Below are 20,171 nucleotides of genomic sequence, written 5' to 3'. Positions count from 1 at the left end.
CAACGATTCTCTTCAGGTCGTCGTTCGTCCCGTTCTTGCAAGATCTCTTTCTGGCCGCATCGATGTCGGAAATTTGATGTTTTACCGGATTCCTGATATTCGCGGCACATTCGTGAAATGGTCGTACGGGAAAATCCCCACTTCATCGCTACCTCGGAGATGCTTTGCGCCCATCGCTTGTGCGCCGACTATAACACCACGTTCAAACTCATTTAAATCTTGATAACCTGCCACTGTAGTAGCAGTAACCGATCTAACAACTGCGCCAGACACTTGTATCATAGAGACGTCGCCGAGCTCAGCGCTGTGTTGTACTTGTTTACATATCTCTGTATTTGAATACGCATGCGTATATCAGTGTCTGGCGCGTCGTTGTACTACTGTAGACATCTCACGCGAGCAGACCTCTAACCACGGTCACCTAGCCTTCTACCGCGAAGCGACCGGAGACGTTATGGGCCTGTGGCCGCTGGCTGCGCTGGTTACGGAGTCGGCCGCGAGGCGGCGCGCGCGGCGCCGCTGGAGCGACGCGGCGGCGGCGAAGGCGCTCAGTTTGACTGCGTCCTCAGCCGCTCCTGGAGGTGGCGGCGCGGCCTGCAGTGTACACCGCCTGTCACAGACAAGCGTCTCTCGCTCGCTCGACTTGACGACCACCCGCATCCTACACGGCGTCGCTCATCTCGTCACACAGATCCTCAGGCACGATCTTAGCCTGTTCGTCTTTTTAATCGAACGGATATAGTCGCGTTCTTTTTTTTTTTTTCCTGACACGGTTACGTTTATTACGTACGACAATGACAGAGTGCGCTGGACACGGACGCTGGTTGACGGCCGTCGCGTGGCTGCTGACAGCGGCGACCGGCGTCGCCGGCTTCAACGTGGACACGGAGCACATGGTGCGCTTCCGAGGTACCAGGGGCTCCATGTTCGGCTTCAGCGTCGCCGAGCACCGAGACCGCCAGGGAAACTGGTGAGTACTTCTTGCTTCAGGAACCCATCTCTAGCAAGCGAGTGCGTCATCTTCATATGACATCTCTGCACAGTCTGTGATATTGCATGTTATTTTGTCGAACGCGTGGAATGAGGGATTATCCATTCCGTGAGTGGTGTACAGTGAAAAGGAGTAATGGAACTGAAACACTACTCTATTGAGCGTGGTATTTGGGGGAGTAGCATGCCAAATGGTCTCGTCGAAAGACCTTTCGAAGCAGATGCGCTAGAAAGAGTGTTTACTTCTGTAAACCTCATCGTTTGATACGAATTTTGGTCGGGCAACATATATCCTTGCCTACCGGCATCAAGGAAGTTTCCAAAGTCGTGCAGTAATTTGCGTTATAAAGCAGTGCGCTAACATGTCTTGCAATGTATTGGTCAAGGTTATCGTTTTTCTGACGTTAGTGACATATGCTTTGTAATTTGTATTGTGATTCCCAGTCACTTTTTATTCACTTGGCATAAGATCCAAGACACTTTAAAACTATATCTCTGCCGCGCCACTTTGAAATAACGCGCTGGAAATAAACTCACTTAAATCTTTCCATGATCTTTATACCTATGCTAAGTCATCTCTGTCAGTGGAAGACAACAAAATATTTTGACAACGTGACAAGAGTATTATTGACAATTTTTGGGAGAGGATTACGCCCTTGTTTTGACTGTCGCCATCCAGGTTCGTTCGTGAAATCTTTGACACATTCTCCGCTATTGTATAATTTATTCGGAGTGATGCGTTTCTATAGCAGCCGAAATCTTCAGCAATGCAAAATGGCGTTTATTGTATTTAGTCAGGACAGGTATTTTATAATACTCATACTACCTCTTCATCTTGTATACAGCGTAGTTTTATCGGCTTTCACTGGACGCATGTTTGTCCTAGTGTGTGCAGGCACTTGGGGATGCCGGCATGCTGCCGAAACGTAACTGTAAGCATTATTTCGCCAATAAATGTCAAACGAAGCAATAATCTGTGTCATTTTGTTAAAAGTTACATGCGATTCTTGTGTTGGCTGTGTGATTTTGGTGCAAGGCTTGAGGAACCTATGAGGTTATGAGTATGACTTGCAGATTTCCTGAAGAAGTTTGTTACATGATTTTTATGTTTGCTTCGTGTAATTAATGAGATGCGAATATTACCTCTCGGCTCACTGTTGATTTGTCTTTTATCCTGATTGTAGTGAGCCGAACAGAGCAGATTAAGTGTATTGTTAGTCTAGTTTCAGCGTGGCTGCAGCTTGTGTGATGCGGTATCGTTACCAAGATGTACCTAAAGAGCTGGGCAGCGTGTACCTTGTTAGTACAAGCATGAAAAGCCACGCTTGTATCGTTAATGGGGCAGTCCGGCAAATGACAAACAGTGAACGGAGGCAACACTGACGAGTTGTACTATGGAGCGTACGTGGCTGTTGGCAACATGACTTGCGCCGCTGCACGTGTAGTAAGCCGGTGTTTACACGCTGCTGCACGAGATAACAGCGGGACGCCGGATCGCAAGCAGTCGACGAACGTCCTTGGTACAGCACCGTAGAAGCCGAGTACCGCTCGCCGTCGTCATCGTAATATTTAGCTGCGGCATCGGGCAAAGTTGTAGTAATACGTGGCGTTGAACCTCTCCTCCGCGTAACCAGTTTCGCATAACCTCTATGGTGTGTTTGCTTAGCTAAGGAGTATTGCATTGGGTTGTTGTACAGTATGAACCCGAAAGCGACAGTAAAAATTCGGAGGTTGTTGAGGGATATTTTCTGAGTATTTTGGTATAACAAACCCGTTCTCTCCTGTGGCTCGTTGGAGGATTAATGTGGTTGAGATTTATTTGGTTTGTTATTCCAGTTGATTTTGTTTCTCTGAAAATGCGCTCAAAATAGAGAAATTGTCTGTAATATGTAGTCAATAAAACGTACACCGCAAACCCAGATAGATAGAAATGTACTGTGACGTGGTTGCGTCGGATAACGTCGTTGTACCGCTCGCCAATTGCGTTAAGCGAACTAATAGACGAGGTGCATATCGGCCAGAGCTTCATCAGTAGACATATCGATACAGCTGTGTATCGCTGTTAAAGTACAACTATCACTGCCGGAAATACAACCCCAAGACAGAACAGACTTCAAGGCGAAGATCTTTGATCAACAATGTATAAAACCAGTGTCATTACAATTTTTCCTATAAAATCGATTACAAGAGAAGTGTATTTTCTAAAATTTTGTGTTTACTAAAATGCCGTGTAGAAGATAGAATTGTATTATAGTTATTGCACCTGTCGGTGGGTAATTAGTATTATACTGCTGAAGGCCATATAAAATAAGAAAAGGTGAATCGCTGTTTACAACAGCAAGTACCGAGAACAACTTTGCTTCCGACCAAGGCACACACCGTACACCGTCGAATTTTGCACAGTCTTGCAGGTATTTTTAATGCAATACAGATACAATGATAAATAGGGAGTAAGGAATCAAATGAAATACAGCTAATTTGTAGCGCGTCATCGGAAACCACGGGTCTCTTGCCCCAAAATAATCAGAAAATGTGCTTCAACAACTCCGAGACGTTGTTGGTGGAGTTCAAGTTCACCGTAGATACACGGTATGAGCTCATTTGTTTCTGAGTTTCGCCTCGCAGGATCAGCCGAGCGGTCTAGGGCGGTGCAGTCATTGACTGTGCGGCTAGTCCCGGAGGAGGTTCGAGTCCTCCCTCGGGCATGTGTGTGTGTGTGTGTGTGTGTGTGTGTGTGTGTTTGTCCTTAGGATAAAAAAATGGTTCAAATGGCTCTGAGCACTATGAGACTTAACATTTGTTGTCATCAGTCCCCTAGAACTTAGAACTACTTAAACCTAACTAACCCAAGTACATCACACACATCCATGCCCGAGGCAGCATTCGAACCTGCGACCGTAGCGGTCACGCGGTTCCAGATTGTAGCGCCTAGAACCGTCGGCCACACCGACCGGCCTTTAGGATAATTTAAGTTAAGTAGTGTGTAAGCTTAGGGACTGATGACCTTACCAATTAAGTCCCATAAGATTTCACACCATTTTCTTTTGTTTTTTTGTTTCTGGGTTTGATGATAACGATTGTGTTGATTACGGAAGAGCAATTAACCCTTTCGGGGTTGACGGAGTACATATGTCTCACTAAAGTAATACGCAGTTCTGAGCGTTGAACTCACAAACTCGAACAACCATAACAACAGTGGCAACTCGGCCTTCACAGCAGTAACGAGGAGGCCTTCACAAAACTGGTGACGAGGGTTTACAAAACAGAAGATATTTTTAAGCTAACGGTAACATTTAAGATTTGTACGAAACACACTTCAAAATGAGCAGTCTGTTCATTTCACTATTTTGCCATTGAACAATTTCGATCTTGACGGATGTCTTTATTTCATGTCAGTTTTCGGCAAGGAACCAGGCTAAAAAAGTATGGTTCAAATGGCTCTGAGCACTATGGGACTTAACTTCTGTGGTCATCAGTCCCCTAGAACTTAGAACTACTTAAACCTAACTAACCTAAGGACTTCACACACATCTATGCCCGAGGCAGGATTCGAACCTGCGACCGTAGCAGTCCCGCGGTTCCGGACTGCTCGCCTAGAACCACTAGACCACCGCGGCCGGCCAAGGAACCAAACCCGACTCTTTAGTCGACTGTGAATTAGAACGAGAATGAAAACTATCGCGGCCATTGTTGTTCTCTTAAGTGCAGATGACTCGCCTGTCATGCACGCGCTCTTTCACCTGGAGGGCAAGTTGCGGAATTGAGGAGCTTGCGTTTTGTCAGAGCCAGTTTGTGAAACCAGAGTCTCTACTTCTGCTTCAAGTATAGCCGCCGATGTTTAGTATTTGAGGGGAGACTTTCCAGCACTTCTACCAACTAAAGATCCTTGGCAGTGCGGCATATCGAACTCGATTCCTGCGTGAGGCAATCAGACGCTGAATGGAACGTCGCCGCCGGCCTTTGTGACCGAGCGGTTCTAGGCGCTTCAGTCCGGAATCGCGCTGCTGCTACGGTCGCAGGTTCGAATCCTGCCTCGGGCATGGATGTGTGTGATGTGCTTCGGCTAATCAGGTTTAAGTCTAGGAGACTGATGACCTCACATGTTAAGTCCCACAGTGCTTTGAGCCATTTTTTTGGAACGTCGCCTACTTATTGTTACCCATGAAAGACCTTGAGCAGGTCATCTAGCAACGAATCTACGCCACAGTTCGTTGATTCTAATCTCCATGTTACAAAATTTGACCTTGACAGCAGGGAAACAAGATGATGGCCGTAGTTCTTGCTTTATTACACGCATATGTGTTTCCGTTAACGAATGTTTCATCTGATTTATACTATCGACAATTTGACGTTACTGTAAAATGTTGTCCACTTCGCTCTGTCACTCGCTAAAGTCCGTAATGAAGTTTTGAATATCTTTGGGTATTGTTATTGTTGTGGTCTTCAGTCCTGAGACTGGTTTGACGCAGCTCTCCATTCTACTCTATCCTGTGAAAGCTTCTTCATCTCCCAGTACGTATTGCAACCTACATCCTTCTGAATCTGCTTGGTGTATTCATCTCTTGGTCTTCCTCTACGATTTTTACCCTCCAAACTGTCCTCCAATACTAAATTGGTGATCCCTTGATGCGTCAGAACATGTCCTACCAACCGATCCCTTCTTCTGGTCAAGTTGTGCCACAAGCTCCTCTTCTCCCCAATCCTATTCAATTCCTCCTCATTAGTTATGTGATCTACCCATCTAATCTTCAGCATTCTTCTGTAGCACCATATTTCGAAAGCTTCTATTTTCTTCTTGTCCAAACTATTTATCGTCCATGTTTGGCTTCCATACATGGCTACACTCCATACAAATACTTTTAGAAATGACTTCCTGACACTTAAATCTATACTCGATGGTAACAAATTTCTCTTCTTCATAAACGCTTTCCTTGCCATTGCCAGTCTACATTTTATGTCCTCTCTACTTCGACCATCATCAGTTATTTTACTTCCTAAATAGCAAAACTTCTTTATTACTTTAAGTGTCTCATTTCCTAATCTAATTCCCTCAGCATCACCCGACTTAATTCGGCTACATTCCATTATCCTCGTTTTGCTTTTGTTAACGTTTATCTTATATCCTCCTTTCAGGACACTGTCCATTCCATTCAACTGCTCTTCCAAGTCCTTTGCTGTCTCTGACAGAATTACAATGTCATCGGCGAATCTCAAAGTTTTTATTTCTTCTCCATGGACTTTGATACCTACTCCGAATTTTTCTTTTGTTTCCTTTACTGCTTGCTCAATATACAGATTGAATAACATCGGGGAGAGGTTACAACCCTGTCTCACTCCCTTCCCAACCACTGCCTCCCTTTCATGTCCCTCGGCTCTTATTACTGCCATCTGGTCTCTGTACAAATTGTAAAAAAGCCTTTCGCTCCCTGTATTTTACCCCTGCCACCTTTAGAATTTGAAAGAGAGTATTCCAGTCAACATTGTCAAAAGCTTTCTCTAAGTCTACAAATGCTAGAAACGTAGGTTTGCCTTTCCTTAATCCTTCTTCTAAGATAAGTCGTAAGGTCAGTATTGCCTCACGTGTTCGAGTGTTTCTACGGAATCCAAACTGATCTTCCCCGTGGTCGGCTTCTACTAGTTTTTCCATTCGTCTGTAAAGAATTCGTGTTAATATTTTGCAGCTGTGGCTTATTAAACTGATTGTTCGGTAATTTTCACATCTGTCAACACCTGCTTTCTTTGGGATTGGAATTATCATATTCTTCTTGAAGTCTGAGGGTATTTCGAATGTTTCATACATCTTGCTCACCAGATGGTAGAGTTTTGTCAGGACTGGCTCTCCCAAGGCCGTCAGTAGTTCCAATGGAATGTTGTCTACGCCCGGGGCCTTGTTTCGACTGAGATCTTTCAGTGCTCTGTCAAATTCTTCACGCAATATCATATCTCCCATTTCATCTTCATCTACATCCTCTTCCATTTCCATAATATTGTCCTCAAGTACATCGCCCTTGTATAGACCCTCTATATACTCCTTCCACCTTTCTGCTTTTCCTTCTTTGCTTAGAACTGGGTTTCCATCTGAGCTCTTTATGTTCATACAAGTGGTTCTTTTATCCCCAAAGGTCTCTTTAATTTTCCTGTAGGCAGTATCTATCTTACCCCTAGTGAGATAAGCCTCTATATCCTTACATTTGTCCTCTAGCCATCCCTGCTTAGCCATTTTGCACTTCCTGTCGATCTCATTTTTGAGACGTTTGTATTCATTTTTGCCTGCTTCATTTACTGCATTTTTATATTTTCTCCTTTCATCAATTAAATTCAATATTTCTTCTGTTACCCAAGGATTTCTACTAGCCCTCGTCTTTTTACCTACTTGATCCTCTGCTGCCTTCACTACTTCATCCCTAAAAGCTACCCATTCTTCTTCTACTGTATTTGTTTCCCCCATTCCTGTCAATTGTTCCCTTATGCTCTCCCTGAAACTCTGTACAACCTCTGGTTCTTTCAGTTTATCCATGTCCCATCTCCTTAATTTCCCACCTTTTTGCAGTTTCTTCAGTTTTAATCTACAGGTCATAACCAATAGATTGTGGTCAGAGTCCACATCTGCCTCTGGGAATGACTTACAATTTAAAACCTGGTTCCTAAATCTCTGTCTTACCATTATATAATCTATCTGGTACCTTTTAGTATCTCCAGGGTTCTTCCATGTATACAACCTTCTTTCATGATTCTTAAACCAAGTGTCAGCTATGATTAAGTTGTGCTCTGTGCAAAATTCTACCAGGCGGCTTCCTCTTTCATTTCTTAGTCCCAGTCCATATTCACCTACTATGTTTGCTTCTCTCCCTTTTGCTACACTCGAATTCCAGTCACCCATGACTATTAAATTTTGTTCTCCCTTCACTCCCTACTTCCCACTATATCTAACTTTAACCTATCCATTTCCCTTTTTAAATTTTCTTACCTACCTGCCCGATTAAGGGATCTTTGATGTCTTGATTTAACAGTTGCGTGCTCATACATGCCGATAGTGAAAATTTACGATCTGATCTCGCTGATACGATGCCTTATCTGTGAACAGCACCATTGCACTGAATTAGGGTTGACACTTTGTTGAATAAACCATTCGCAGAGGAGTACCCGTGCCGGAAAACCGGCTTCTGATAGTGCCTGTACACGCTGTAAATGGTGTGCTAACAGCTGGTCCTCCTGTAGCACTCACCAAACAGTCGTGTGGCCTCATACAGTGTTGCATCTACATGTCTTGTACTGACACCAGGGTCGCCGTCAACTGCATGAAGAACCGCCGCCTCCCGTTGGAGTGGCCTCGTCATTCTAGGTCTTCCTTGGTCGCTAGTATCAGGCTTAAATGCCTCATGTTCCCTAAATCGACCATCAGTGGCGTCAAACGTTTCCTGTCGGGGCACCTTCGTTCTGGAAATCTCTCCCGGTACAAACGTTGCGCGCGAGCCCCGTTGCTGTCAGCTAGTCCATACATCAAATGAGCATCTGCCTTCTCTGCGTTTGTGTACACTACCACTGGACGAGCAAAGTCTGTGATTAGCTCTACGTAGTAATCCGTGTGCATGCAGCCGTCATACTGATCACTGAAACAGTTGATGTTACCTGTAAACAAGCAATGACGTACGTTGCTTGACGAGAAGGCCAGGTAAAACAAAACAATGGCGGTGCACAACGTAATCAGACGTGACCAAGAGTACGTGTTTTCCATAATTCTAACTTTCTATTCTTGTGTGTTTCCCACGATTAATGAGTTGCTTTTCCAGACCCATGTTCATACAACGTTCTTCGTCTACGTGTGAGGAATGTGTTCTGCAGTTAGTGCCGTACATTTTTGCTACACCCTGTATACTCGTAATTCATCCACCAGATGTTCCGTGTAGATGGAAGAAGTCAGAAATGATCTTAAATTCTCATACATGTTTTAGTTGGAAATCTTGGCTTCTGCAATAACGATTTTCCTTGACTGTGCTCGACCTAATGTCACGTTTCGACTAATCGTCCATGGATATGTATCGAGTGTTACCGTTCCACCTAAAACACAGCGAGAGAGAACGTACTGAAGAAACGCTGTCAGCGAAAGGGAGAATGCGATGTTCAGGCGTCGTACGGGCTACGTGTTTACTGCTTTGGTGTAACAAAGCGAGCGACCATGGAGAGTCTTCATCCGCTGGCTCTGCTATCAGCTCTTCGCGAAACCGGTTACCTCCATAATAGCAGTCACTTCCCTTTGCCTGCAATTTACTTTAATCATCGTGTCGCCCAGCGGTAATCACCACGAATGCAAATGGACCATCTCGAACTGCTTCACAGGCAGATATTAGCATTATAGCAAAAATTTCTAAGGTTTTTTTTTCAGTCTCGTGCGAGGCGGGATGAAACCAAATTACCGCCGTCACTCTAAATACCCCCAACTGCCACTGTCTTGGCTTTGCTTGAAATATATATAAAAAAAGTTGTTGCTCTGCTGAGTGCTTATTAAGGACAAGAGTTTTTATTCCCTTGCCCTATGGAGTTGCTGTTTGGTGATGAAGCTGTCAGTCAACAGTGTACGCCGGTACGTTGCATTCCATCGGCGTACATGGTTGACTGATGAGAATCTTAGATACTCTGCCTATAGGTCGGGCCTTGAAGACAACGGACATTTTGATAAGCCAGATTCAAGTTCTGAAACAGCCTAATTGTTCCAACTTTTCCGTTGCAATATAACGAGATAGTGATATCATTTATGGTGGAAAACTTGTCATTCGATGTTGTTTTGTAGAACTGGTTTTCTATCGCTAATGACCATGACAAAGCCAGATAACACAGGGGTTTAAGACATTGAATTCCCATTTGGGAAGAGCCTGGTTCAAATCCTACATTTACTGCCAAGTTAAAAGTTTTCTATAACTTCATTCAATCTCATCAGATGAATGCTAGGACACTTCCTCCAGATAAACTGCTGCCAATTTCTTACTAATTCAAACTTTCCTTCATCATAATGGCCTCGTTATTTGCTGAAAGTGGAAACCTCAAAAATACAGAATGAAAGTAACTATGAGTATACCGCACACGTAAATAGTCTCATTCTTAGGGCCTTGCTTAAAACTTAATTTGGAACAGTGACAGGCTTTCTTTTTTTAAAAAAAAGTTATTTTCATTGTTGTAAAGGAAGGACGTACACTGTGCTTACACCTAACCTTACACCCTACCTTCTTTGCCAAGGTCGCTAACACACACTATGTAACATCCAGGCTTATGGTTACCACCCCTGCATTATGTATTACTAGGTGAATATTCTTATATCTACAACTATAATTAAATTAAATTACTTTTCGATAATAGGAAAAAGGCTTCTAGAAGAATAATAGCAATACCAAACAATAGTATTTACAACACCCTTTGTACCATAAACAATCAAAATCAGATGGAAAATGTTTGGGTAAAAGAATAATACATTTCGTTATCATCTATAAATAGCAGGAATTAAATCTTGAGCCTAATTAACAAAATATAGATAATTGATCGTTTAGCACTGTTAGAATACTTATTTCTGCAATTTCAATATTAATGTGATTTTTATGTGTTTAGAAAAATGTCTTAAACTTGCTCTAGCAAAGTAGAGAATACTACAGAGGGTTTGATGATGTTGTTAAACTATTTCATATTATAAGTTATGTTTTACATTATTACAACCAGTAGTACATTATAGGAAGAGTGGAAATACTCGGCCTCGAGTAATGTTGGGGCAGATGAGTGTTGGACCCACCAGAGGACAGATCTGTGCGTGCAGTTGAGATAACTTTTTGCTGCATGGTTCAGGTTTAGATTTACAATAGAGCAACTCGTGTGTTCGACATTGTCTAAAACAGCATATTAGAACAGTGCAGTGACGGATTATTTCGGAGTGTTAAACAGTTTGCTTTAATATAGCAAAAGGCAGAATGATATGTGACTTTATATTCGTACTTTGTTGAGTATTAGTGTTGAACAATGCAACGGACCTAACACACACGCATTTCTATCAAATTACTGCATCTAGACGATTCAGTATCGTCAGTAGACTATGTGCTACCATCGGTTAGCTACTGTAGTAACAACGAGGCTTATTACGCCGAAGATTGATCATGAGCTCATAAGATATAGGTTTTGAAGTGAATAAATCTACGTACTTACTTTACTTCAGTTGTGGCCTACATCATTGTACTGAAATCCATTATGGTGTACTGTATTTATTGAACAAGCATATTTTCGCTCATGTATGCAGTCGTCGAGGGACACAGGTATTTAAACCATCTTTAGCTATTCACTAGCCGGTGGGACGTTACAATTAGTTCGGTTGATATTCGAATCGAAGATAGGTGGTTCAAAAATCCCGGTAGATTAAGACTTTTCAGCGCCTGTATTTGACTGGTAAACGGGGAAAGGTGCTCAGTTTGATGAACAGCCATTGCGATAACATTATGAGGTAACCGCGAAACCTCTGGGTGTGACGGTTGTGGCGCTGTTGATGGTGATCCTTCAATCGGATGGGGGTTTTACTTTTGGTATCTCAAATGGCTCTGAGCACTATGGGACTTAACTGCTGAGGTCATCAGTCCCCTAGAACTTAGAACTACTTAAACCTAACTAACCTAAGGACATCACACACATCCATGCCCGAGGCAGGATTCGAACCTGCGACCGTAGCGGTCGCGCGGTTTCAGAATGTAGCGCCTAGAACCGCTCGACCACACCAGCCGGCTTACGTTCGGTAGTCTCCATGGTGCTATTAGAGGAGTAAGCTAGGTTTCACAAAATTCGTGCTATTTCATGAACATCATCAAAACACTCACGCTACTCTTACACAGAGTCATCACAGATACGTACACTAAACATAAGACACGAGGCTCAAACTTCCCGAAGAGTAACTTACGCCCCTGAATCTACCCGTCTCAATGCCACGACCGACTATGCGTCAGGTCTCTGCTTTACCTAGGCTTGGCAGATGCTTGGAAAAAAAATGTAGTTGATTAATGTGAGAAATAATTAATATGGATATCAGAAGGCGCCATATAGTATATGCGCTCTGATTTCTTCTTCTGTTCAAGTTTCAGTCTATGGACACTTCTCCAAGGCCACCGTTTGCAAACCTTTTTCTTCATTTTCACTCGAATATTAGACTAAATGGCCTTATTATGATAAATACCGTATTGTGCGGTTTTCAGACCTTTCCTGTCGGTAGATTTACATTTCAAATGTTTTATGGGACCTGGCTTAACGAATACTTGTTGGATCCTAGGTCCAGCGCTATTTCTTATTTGATCCACAGCACTGTTTATATTTAATTCTTTTCCTATGTTCTCGTACCTTACACTGTCCCCCATAAGACATTTCGTAACAATTCCAAGATATCTCTTTCCAGGGGACGTCACTTACAAAGTAGCACCTATTATGATAAAAATTGGTTGCAGAACAAGCAATGGATAGACTGTCGCAGCGCAAACTTGGGTACAAACACGGTTCCTTGAACATTGACAGCTGCATGTACTCAAAAAGAACAGTTCAGTTTTTTAACATGTGTGGATAAAAATCCTACGTCAAGATCGCAAATTATCTTTGTTCATTACCGGTTTCGGCTCATTACTGAGCCATCTTAGTATCAGTCTAAAATGTTGTTCAGTGTGTGCCATTCATTAAGCATCGTAGTATTTTTAGAGCTAAGTCCCCTAGTTAAATAAAAAATCCTAAAATGAAAAACGTTATTGGTTATGCAAATGGACAACGTTAATCACTAATCAAATTTTGTTACAGTGATGAGTGATTAACGTTGTCAATTTACATAACCAACCACGGTTTTCACTTTAGAATCTTTTATTTGATTGGGCCAGCTTAGCTCTAAAAATACTACGATGGGTAATGAAAGTCACAAATTGAACAAAATTTTAGACTGATACGAAGTTGGATCAGTAATGAGCCCAAACCGGTAATAAATGAAGAAAATTTGCGATCTTGACGTAGGATTTTTATCCACACGCTTTAAATCAACAGATCGCGCATCTCCCCATTGACTATGTCAAAGAATAACAATTCATGACCAACAGCTCGTCCGCATAGCTCAAATAATTTTAAGATCTTACATTTTTTAAAACACGTTTTGTTTTTTCGAGACGCGAAGAGAGGGGAAGGCGTTGAAGTCAAACGCCCCGTACACATGTATCTTTCTGACAGACTAAAACTATACGCCCCACTGGGACGCGAGCTCAGAACCTTGCCTTTGCTGGCAGTGCTCTTACCCACTGCGCTGTTCAGGCACCAGTCACGACCAGCCCTCACTGATACAAATCTGCAGGTACCTCTCTCCCACTTTCCAAACGTCACTGTAGCTCTTCTGTAAAGCCTGTTGGGCTAGCGCTCTTGGAGGGGCTAAGCCATTTACCAGCGATATCCTTTCTCTGAGAAGTCAGTTGCAGCAGAGAACGCAGGAAAACTTCTGTGAATTTGGAAAGTAAAGGTACCGCTTTAGTTCAATTGAAGGTATTAAGGCGTGTCGTAAGTCGTGTTTTGCTATCTCATCGGTACGACTGCCGGCGAGATGCAAGGGTCTGGCCCAGCAAACAGTTTTAATTTCTCAGTATGTTTCAGAACACCGCACACTTCGCTGCAGAGTAAAAGCATCGTTCAATCCCGTAGACATCACCATCAGAGTCGGAGCAGTAGTGCAGATGGGCAAGGATATACACTATGTAATCAGAAGCATTGGGACACCTATTAATGTGGAGTGTATCCACCCTTCGCTTTCAAGACGAACTCTGCTGCATAAACATTCAGTGAGGCGTCTGAATGTCTGGAGGAACGGCAGCCCACTCTTTGTCAAGAGCCGAAGCCAGAGAAAGTAGAAATGTTGGACGTTGGATTTTAGTTCGAACTGGACGTTTCAAGGCATCCGAATGTTTCAGGCTGGGACTCTCTTCAGGCCAGTGCATTTCTGGAATGTCTCTGTTCTCAGAGTATTTCCTCACAGATGCTTTATGGCAGGGTGCACTGAAAAACTGATACGAGTAATCATCACATGATGCTGCATTTAGCGTTTTCTTCAGCACAAACAGAGAACCACAGCATAACTACGAAGAACACTCACCTACCCCAATACCACCTCCTTCTTACTTCACTGTTGGCACTACACATCAAGAGAGGTAACGTTCTCCAGGTATTCCCCAAATCCAGATCTTTGTATGGGATTGCTTCCAAGTACCGATTGATTACTCAATCCAAATCACTATTCCAGTGTCCACTGGCTCTTAATTCACTGTTGGCACTACACACGATGAGATGCAACTCTCCAGGTATTCCCCAGATCCAAACGCTTGTATCGGATTGCCACCAAGTACAGTGTGATTGCTCACTCCAAATCACTCATCTCCTGTGTTCCATACATCACCTGAGCGTCGCTTAGCGCCGACTACAGAAACTTGTGGATCATGGGGAGCTTCTCGATCATCGTACCCATTCTCTTCTAACTTCGCACGCCCAGTCAGTGGCTAGTTGGACTGCTGGCAACACTCTGGAACGCTTGAGTGCTTTCATCAGCTGATTTGATGCGATTTTTTACCTCCGCCCTCCGCAATGCTGAAGCTCCCTTTCCACCAGCACACGATGTCTGCCTGGCCGTCTTTAGCTCTGGTTGTTCCTTCGCGTTTCAACTTTACAGTCACGTCACCAACAGCCGATTTGGACAGCATTCGCTGGATTGACATGTCCCTGATGGATTTATTAGGTGAATTCCAATGAATTAAAATGAAGAAGAAACAGTGTTGATTTCGACGCTGAATATTTTTTTTTTTCTTTTCGTAGGTCAACATGTGTGAAGCGACTGATTATCAACGCGTTTCGATTGCAGTCATCATCAGAAAATCAGTGCAGGGAGAACAACTTCATACGTACAGTATGAGATCTTGTGAATATGAGACATAACAAACGTTACTCATCGTTTTGGAATGTCACATTCACTTGATCTCATACTGTAGATATGAAGTTCTTTTCCCTGCATTGATTTTCTGGCGATGATTGTAACTGAAACACGTCAATAAACCAGTCGCCTCCATCCAGTCACTTAAAAAAATAAAAAAAATTTTTCATCGTCCAAGCCGGCCGGTGTGCCGTGCGGTTCTAGGCGCTTCAGTCTGGAACCGCGTGACCGCTACGGTCGCAGGTTCGAATCCTGCCTCAGGTATGGATGTGTGTTATGTTCTTAGGTTAGTTGGGTTTAAGTAGTTCTAAGTTATACGGGACTGGTGACCTCAGATGTTAAGTTCCATAGTGCTCAGAGCTATTTGAACCATTCAGGGTCCAAATCAGCACTGTTTCTCCATTTTAATTCATAAAATGGGAGCATTCCTCTTACGATACTGTGTGTCACACTTTGTATGGACGTCCAACGGCTAGTCCGCGTTTTTCCCACTGACCCTTCCTGCTGGTGTGCTTCTCTGCTAACAACACAGCACTCCCCGCCTCCTTTTATACTCGTGACATTTATTTCTCAGTTCCGCTTTGCTTTTGCTCGGACAAAGTCTAGGAGCAATACTGTAACGTTAGTTAAGAAACTCAAACTCGGTGGTATGAGCAGCGCAAAGTAGCCGCGCGGTCTAGAGCGCCTTGACACGGTTGGCACGGCTCCCCCGACGGAGGTTCGAGTCCTCCCTCAGGCATAGAGTGTAAGGTGTCGTTAGAGTAAGTTAGTTTAAGTTAAGTGGTGTGCAAGCTTAGGGAACGATGACTTCAGCAGTTTGGTCCTACAAGACCTTACCACAAATTTACAAAATTTACTCGGAGATACGAGGGCGGATGCAGCAGCGGAAACAACCGTCTACATTATTCCCGGCCATGATGGCTATGTTTGTGAACCGTGACTGTGTGGGATAATTATTAATTTATAATTTCTGCTACCCATCACTTTTTATGTTTAGTCTAACATAATACAACGCGTTTCGAAAACGTTCTGTTCATTTTCAGGCGTTAATATATACAGACATACATACAGAGAAATGCTACTTAAAAATAAACAGTCTTAAACTAAATTATCTAGACCTCTTTCTCCATTGTTTGTTACTGTAGCGGCTGGTGTGGCATTTGGGAAGGAGGAGGATTGGGGGGGAGGGGGGGGCAGTGGATGGCTGGAAATCGAAATCAGTGATGTCTTCTGCTGGTTTTCTTCCCTGTGGTTGATTATGATATCACTGCCTGTATAGGATGCAGATAAATTTGCATCAGTTATGTGTAACGAAATAATGTAAAGGCTTTTATATGAAGTTGATCACTTGCTGCTTCACTTGCCATTACAGCAGTGATGCAAGTGAAACAACAAGATGACGAAATCTAAATGATGAGCTGTCATATAAAAGCTTTTCACACTATTTTCGTAACACATAACTGATGCAAATCTATCTACATCATATACAGGCTGTGATATACATAGTCAACCACAACCAGCAGAATACATCACTGATTTCGATTTCTACCCATGTACTGCCCCTCTACTCCCCCCCCCCCCCCAAATGCTACACCAGCCACTACAGTAACAAACAATGGACAAAGAGGTCTCGAGCAATCTAGACAGTTTATATTTAAGTAGCATGTCTCTGTATGTACGTATAAACGCCTGAAGATGAACAGAACATGTTCGAAACGCGTTGTATTATGTTAGATTAAACATAAAATAAAAAAGTAACTGGTAACAGAAATTAGAAATAAATAACCATCTACATGTTAAGTGCACCAAAATGAACGAACAAACAGAGAACAAATTTTGTAGTGTTTGTAGTAGATTATTTGCTGGGTAATTAGTTCTGGTTTTTAATGCAGTTTAGTTGTAGTTTTTCACCTCTTTTTTCTTTTTTTTTTAAATTAAGTGTCAGAAGTAAATAATTAAGACCAAATTTATAACTATCCAAGGAAATGCGATTTGCATTGTCTATTTTATCGTTTCGGATAATAACCTTTAATTAAGAACAATACATAAATAAATAAGTAAAAGAAACTAAGTGGTGTGTCGGCACATGGCGGAATGGATTGTCGCATTTGAAGATACGGTGATATATGAGACCCGAACATTGTGGCTACATGCGGCATATGGCGTGAGTCTAGACACTATGTCTGAGCTGTCTGTTACTGGAGGGTGTGTAGTCAATATGGCAGGGCGTCACTAGTTGATCGACTTTGAATAGCGCACGACAATCGGGACAAGATGCGTGCGTCATAGCACACCAGCGATTACACAATATTTTGGGATTTTCGAGGTCAACATTGTCTAGGTTCAATCTTCAGTATCGCATAGACAATGCTTTCATACGTATACATCGCCGCGTTGGACTACCACAAGTGTTTGACGAACGGACGTTGTGTCGCCTCCAAAGAGCCAGGCTTTAGCGACCGATGGTTCAAATGGTTCAAATGGCTCTGAGCCCTATGGGACTCAACTGCTGTGGTCATTAGTCCCCTAGAACTTAGAACTACTTAAACCTAACTAAACTAAGGACATCACACACATCCATGCCCGAGGCAGGATTCGAACCTGCGACCGTAGCAGTCGCACGGTTCCAAACTGCGCGCCTAGAACCGCGAGACCACCGCGGCCGGCCTTTAGCGACCGACGAACGACTTCACATCGCATGTCATCAGATGACGTTGGGCCATTCGTTAGAGTGATTTAGAGAAACCACGGTAAACCTTGCTCTAATTCTAAATTTTCAAAAGGGTATTTGTTGTAATTTCCGAGGATAGTTATCGCAACTGCTGCACCTCATAACTCGTTCCTTTCGCACGAGAGTCTCTGATCAGAGATATTTGCTGATAATCTCAACGAACGCCTTCGGAGCGGCCTGCATATAGGCTGCAGCCTTCAGCCGGAATGTCGGCAGTACGACCTTGGCACAGACGGGTCTTTGTTGGGCATTTCGCAACACCCATTTCTCCTGCGCCACTAAGTCAGTGCAGTGTGCTTCACGACTGGCCTGGCTTGCATACTCCTACTTATCGACCACTTGGCAGTTTCTGCTAGCTGTAAGGAACACTAACACATACAGCCAGAATGATAAAAAAAATGGCTGTGTGAAGTGGTCCCGGAGTCTTTGGCGGCGGTATGGCCAAATAAGCATTTTTAGTTTTCAGGTCGTTTTATTTCCAATAAAATCCTCGAGCTTTGTCAGCTGTATCTGCCATCTTCATCAGGACTGATTGCTAGGGCTGGCAACCTGATTTGTGTAAATAGGTGAGGAAGCAGAGAAACGTCCAGAACCTTCCAGAAAGGCAGAGCACAGTACCAACCTCGGAAATCAGTAGTTTTATTCTTGATGACGATATTGGAGACAACTTTCGAAAGCTCGAGGATTTTATTCAAAACTAGCTGTAACCTGTGGCTGCGCTCGCATATGATGAGTGATGACGAGTGATGGTGAGTGAGTTGCGATACCGTCAGCTGCTCTCACGTGTGTGCCTATTGGAGTAAGCATAGCTCGTTAAGTGCACCCCAATGTATGATTGCGCGGCACACACAGCGTCGCTTCCGAGCAGTGCGTGTAAAAGGGCATGCTTGGAGCGCGCATGTATACACTGTGCAAGTAGCTATCGTTGCACAACCTGTAGGTTGTAATTTTTAACGTGGTTTATGATCACTATAGTAAAGAAGCGATGTTCCATTCCCTAGTTTAACTTCTTCGGGGGTCGACGTTTTTTTCTTTCCAAAGTAGCCTAACTTCTTCCTCAGCGTTCAAGCTATCTCCATATAAAATGTCATCAAAATCGGTTGAGCGCTTTAGCTGTGAAAAGTTGACAGACACACTTTCCCATTTACGCTGAAGAACCAAAGAAACTATTACACTTGTTTAATAACGTATACGCCCCCCCCCCCCCCCCCCCGAGCATGCAGAGGTGCTGCAACACGACGTGGCATGGACTCGACTAATCTCTGAAGTAGTGCTGGAGGGAATTGACGCCATGAATCCTTCAGGGCTGTCCATCAATCCGTGAGAGTACGAGGGGTTGGAGATCTCTTCTGAACAGCACGTTGCAAGGCATTCCAGATATGCTCAGTAATGTTCATGTTTGGGGAGTTTGGTGGCCAGCGGAAGTGTTTAAACACAGAAAAGTATTTCTGGACGTATGGGGTGTCGCATTGTCCTGCTGGAATTACCCAAGTCCGTCGGAATGCACAATAGTCATGAATGGCTGCAGTTTATCAGACATAATGCTTGCGCTCGTGTCACCTGTCAGAGTCATACCTAGACTTATCACTCGTCCCATATCACTCCCAATACACACGCCTCCACCAACTTTAACAGTCACCTGTTGACATGTAGGGTCCATGGATTCATGAGTTTGTCTCCATATCTGTACACGTTCATCCGTTCGATACGATTTGAAACGAGACTCGTCCGACCAGGCTACATGTTTCCAGTCATCAACAGTCCAATATCTGTGCTGACGGGCGCAGCCGAGGCGTAAAGCTTTGTGTCGTACAGTCATCAAGGGTACACGAGTACACCTTCGGCTCCGAAAGCTCATGCCGATGGTGTTTCGTTGAATAATTTGCGCGCTGGCGCTGTTGGCCCAGAATTGAAATATGCAGGAATTTTCGGAAGGGTTGCACTTCTGTCACGTTGGACGATTCTCTTCAGTCGCCGTTGGTCCCGTTCTTGCAGGATGTTTTTCCGGCCGCAGCGATGTCGCAGATTTGATGTTTTACCGGATTCCTGACATTCACGGTACACTCGTGAAATGGTCGTACTGGAAAATCTCCACTTCATTGCTACTTAGGAGATGCGTATAATATCAGCATTGGTGACGTTGTCTGAGACCTGTCAAGATTTCACTCGTTGGATGAGCTGTCACATCTTACCGCCTTTCTGTTCCGCTGAATACTGTGTGATTGAATTTTCCGTAATTTCCTTAACTCATATTTTTCCCCCTACAAATTTGTCTGTTAACAGTTCTGCCAACAGGTCCGTCCTCTTTTAGAGGGTGTAGGATCCTTACCAGATAGGACTGACGGAGAAACACCGAAAAAGTTCAAAAAAGGAGAGCACGTTTTGTATTATCGCGAAATATGGGAGAGAGTGTCACAGAAATGATACAGGATTTGGACTGTAAATCGTTAAAAGAAATGCGTTTTTCGTTCCGACGGAATCTTCTCACGAAATTCC

The 20,171-nt window shown here is 43.5% G+C and overlaps 1 protein-coding gene across 2 annotated transcripts in view; it reads left to right on the top strand.

Moving 5' to 3' along the window:
- Window positions 1–550: 550 nt before the first annotated feature.
- LOC126354819 (integrin alpha-PS2-like) overlaps window positions 551–20,171 on the top strand; it is a 721,457-nt gene continuing 701,836 nt past the window's right edge. For both annotated transcript variants that reach the window (XM_050004760.1, XM_050004759.1), the window contains exon 1: window positions 551–970. In XM_050004760.1, coding sequence (XP_049860717.1) covers window positions 795–970 — 176 coding nt within the window. In that variant the 5' untranslated portion in view covers window positions 551–794. The remainder of the gene's footprint in view (window positions 971–20,171) is intronic.

The sequence above is a fragment of the Schistocerca gregaria genome, chromosome 3 (genome assembly GCF_023897955.1).
Source record: "Schistocerca gregaria isolate iqSchGreg1 chromosome 3, iqSchGreg1.2, whole genome shotgun sequence".
NCBI classification, from domain to species: Eukaryota; Metazoa; Arthropoda; class Insecta; order Orthoptera; family Acrididae; genus Schistocerca; species Schistocerca gregaria.
Note: the sequence above shows the minus strand (reverse complement) of the source record. Positions and strands in the feature narration are given on the sequence as shown.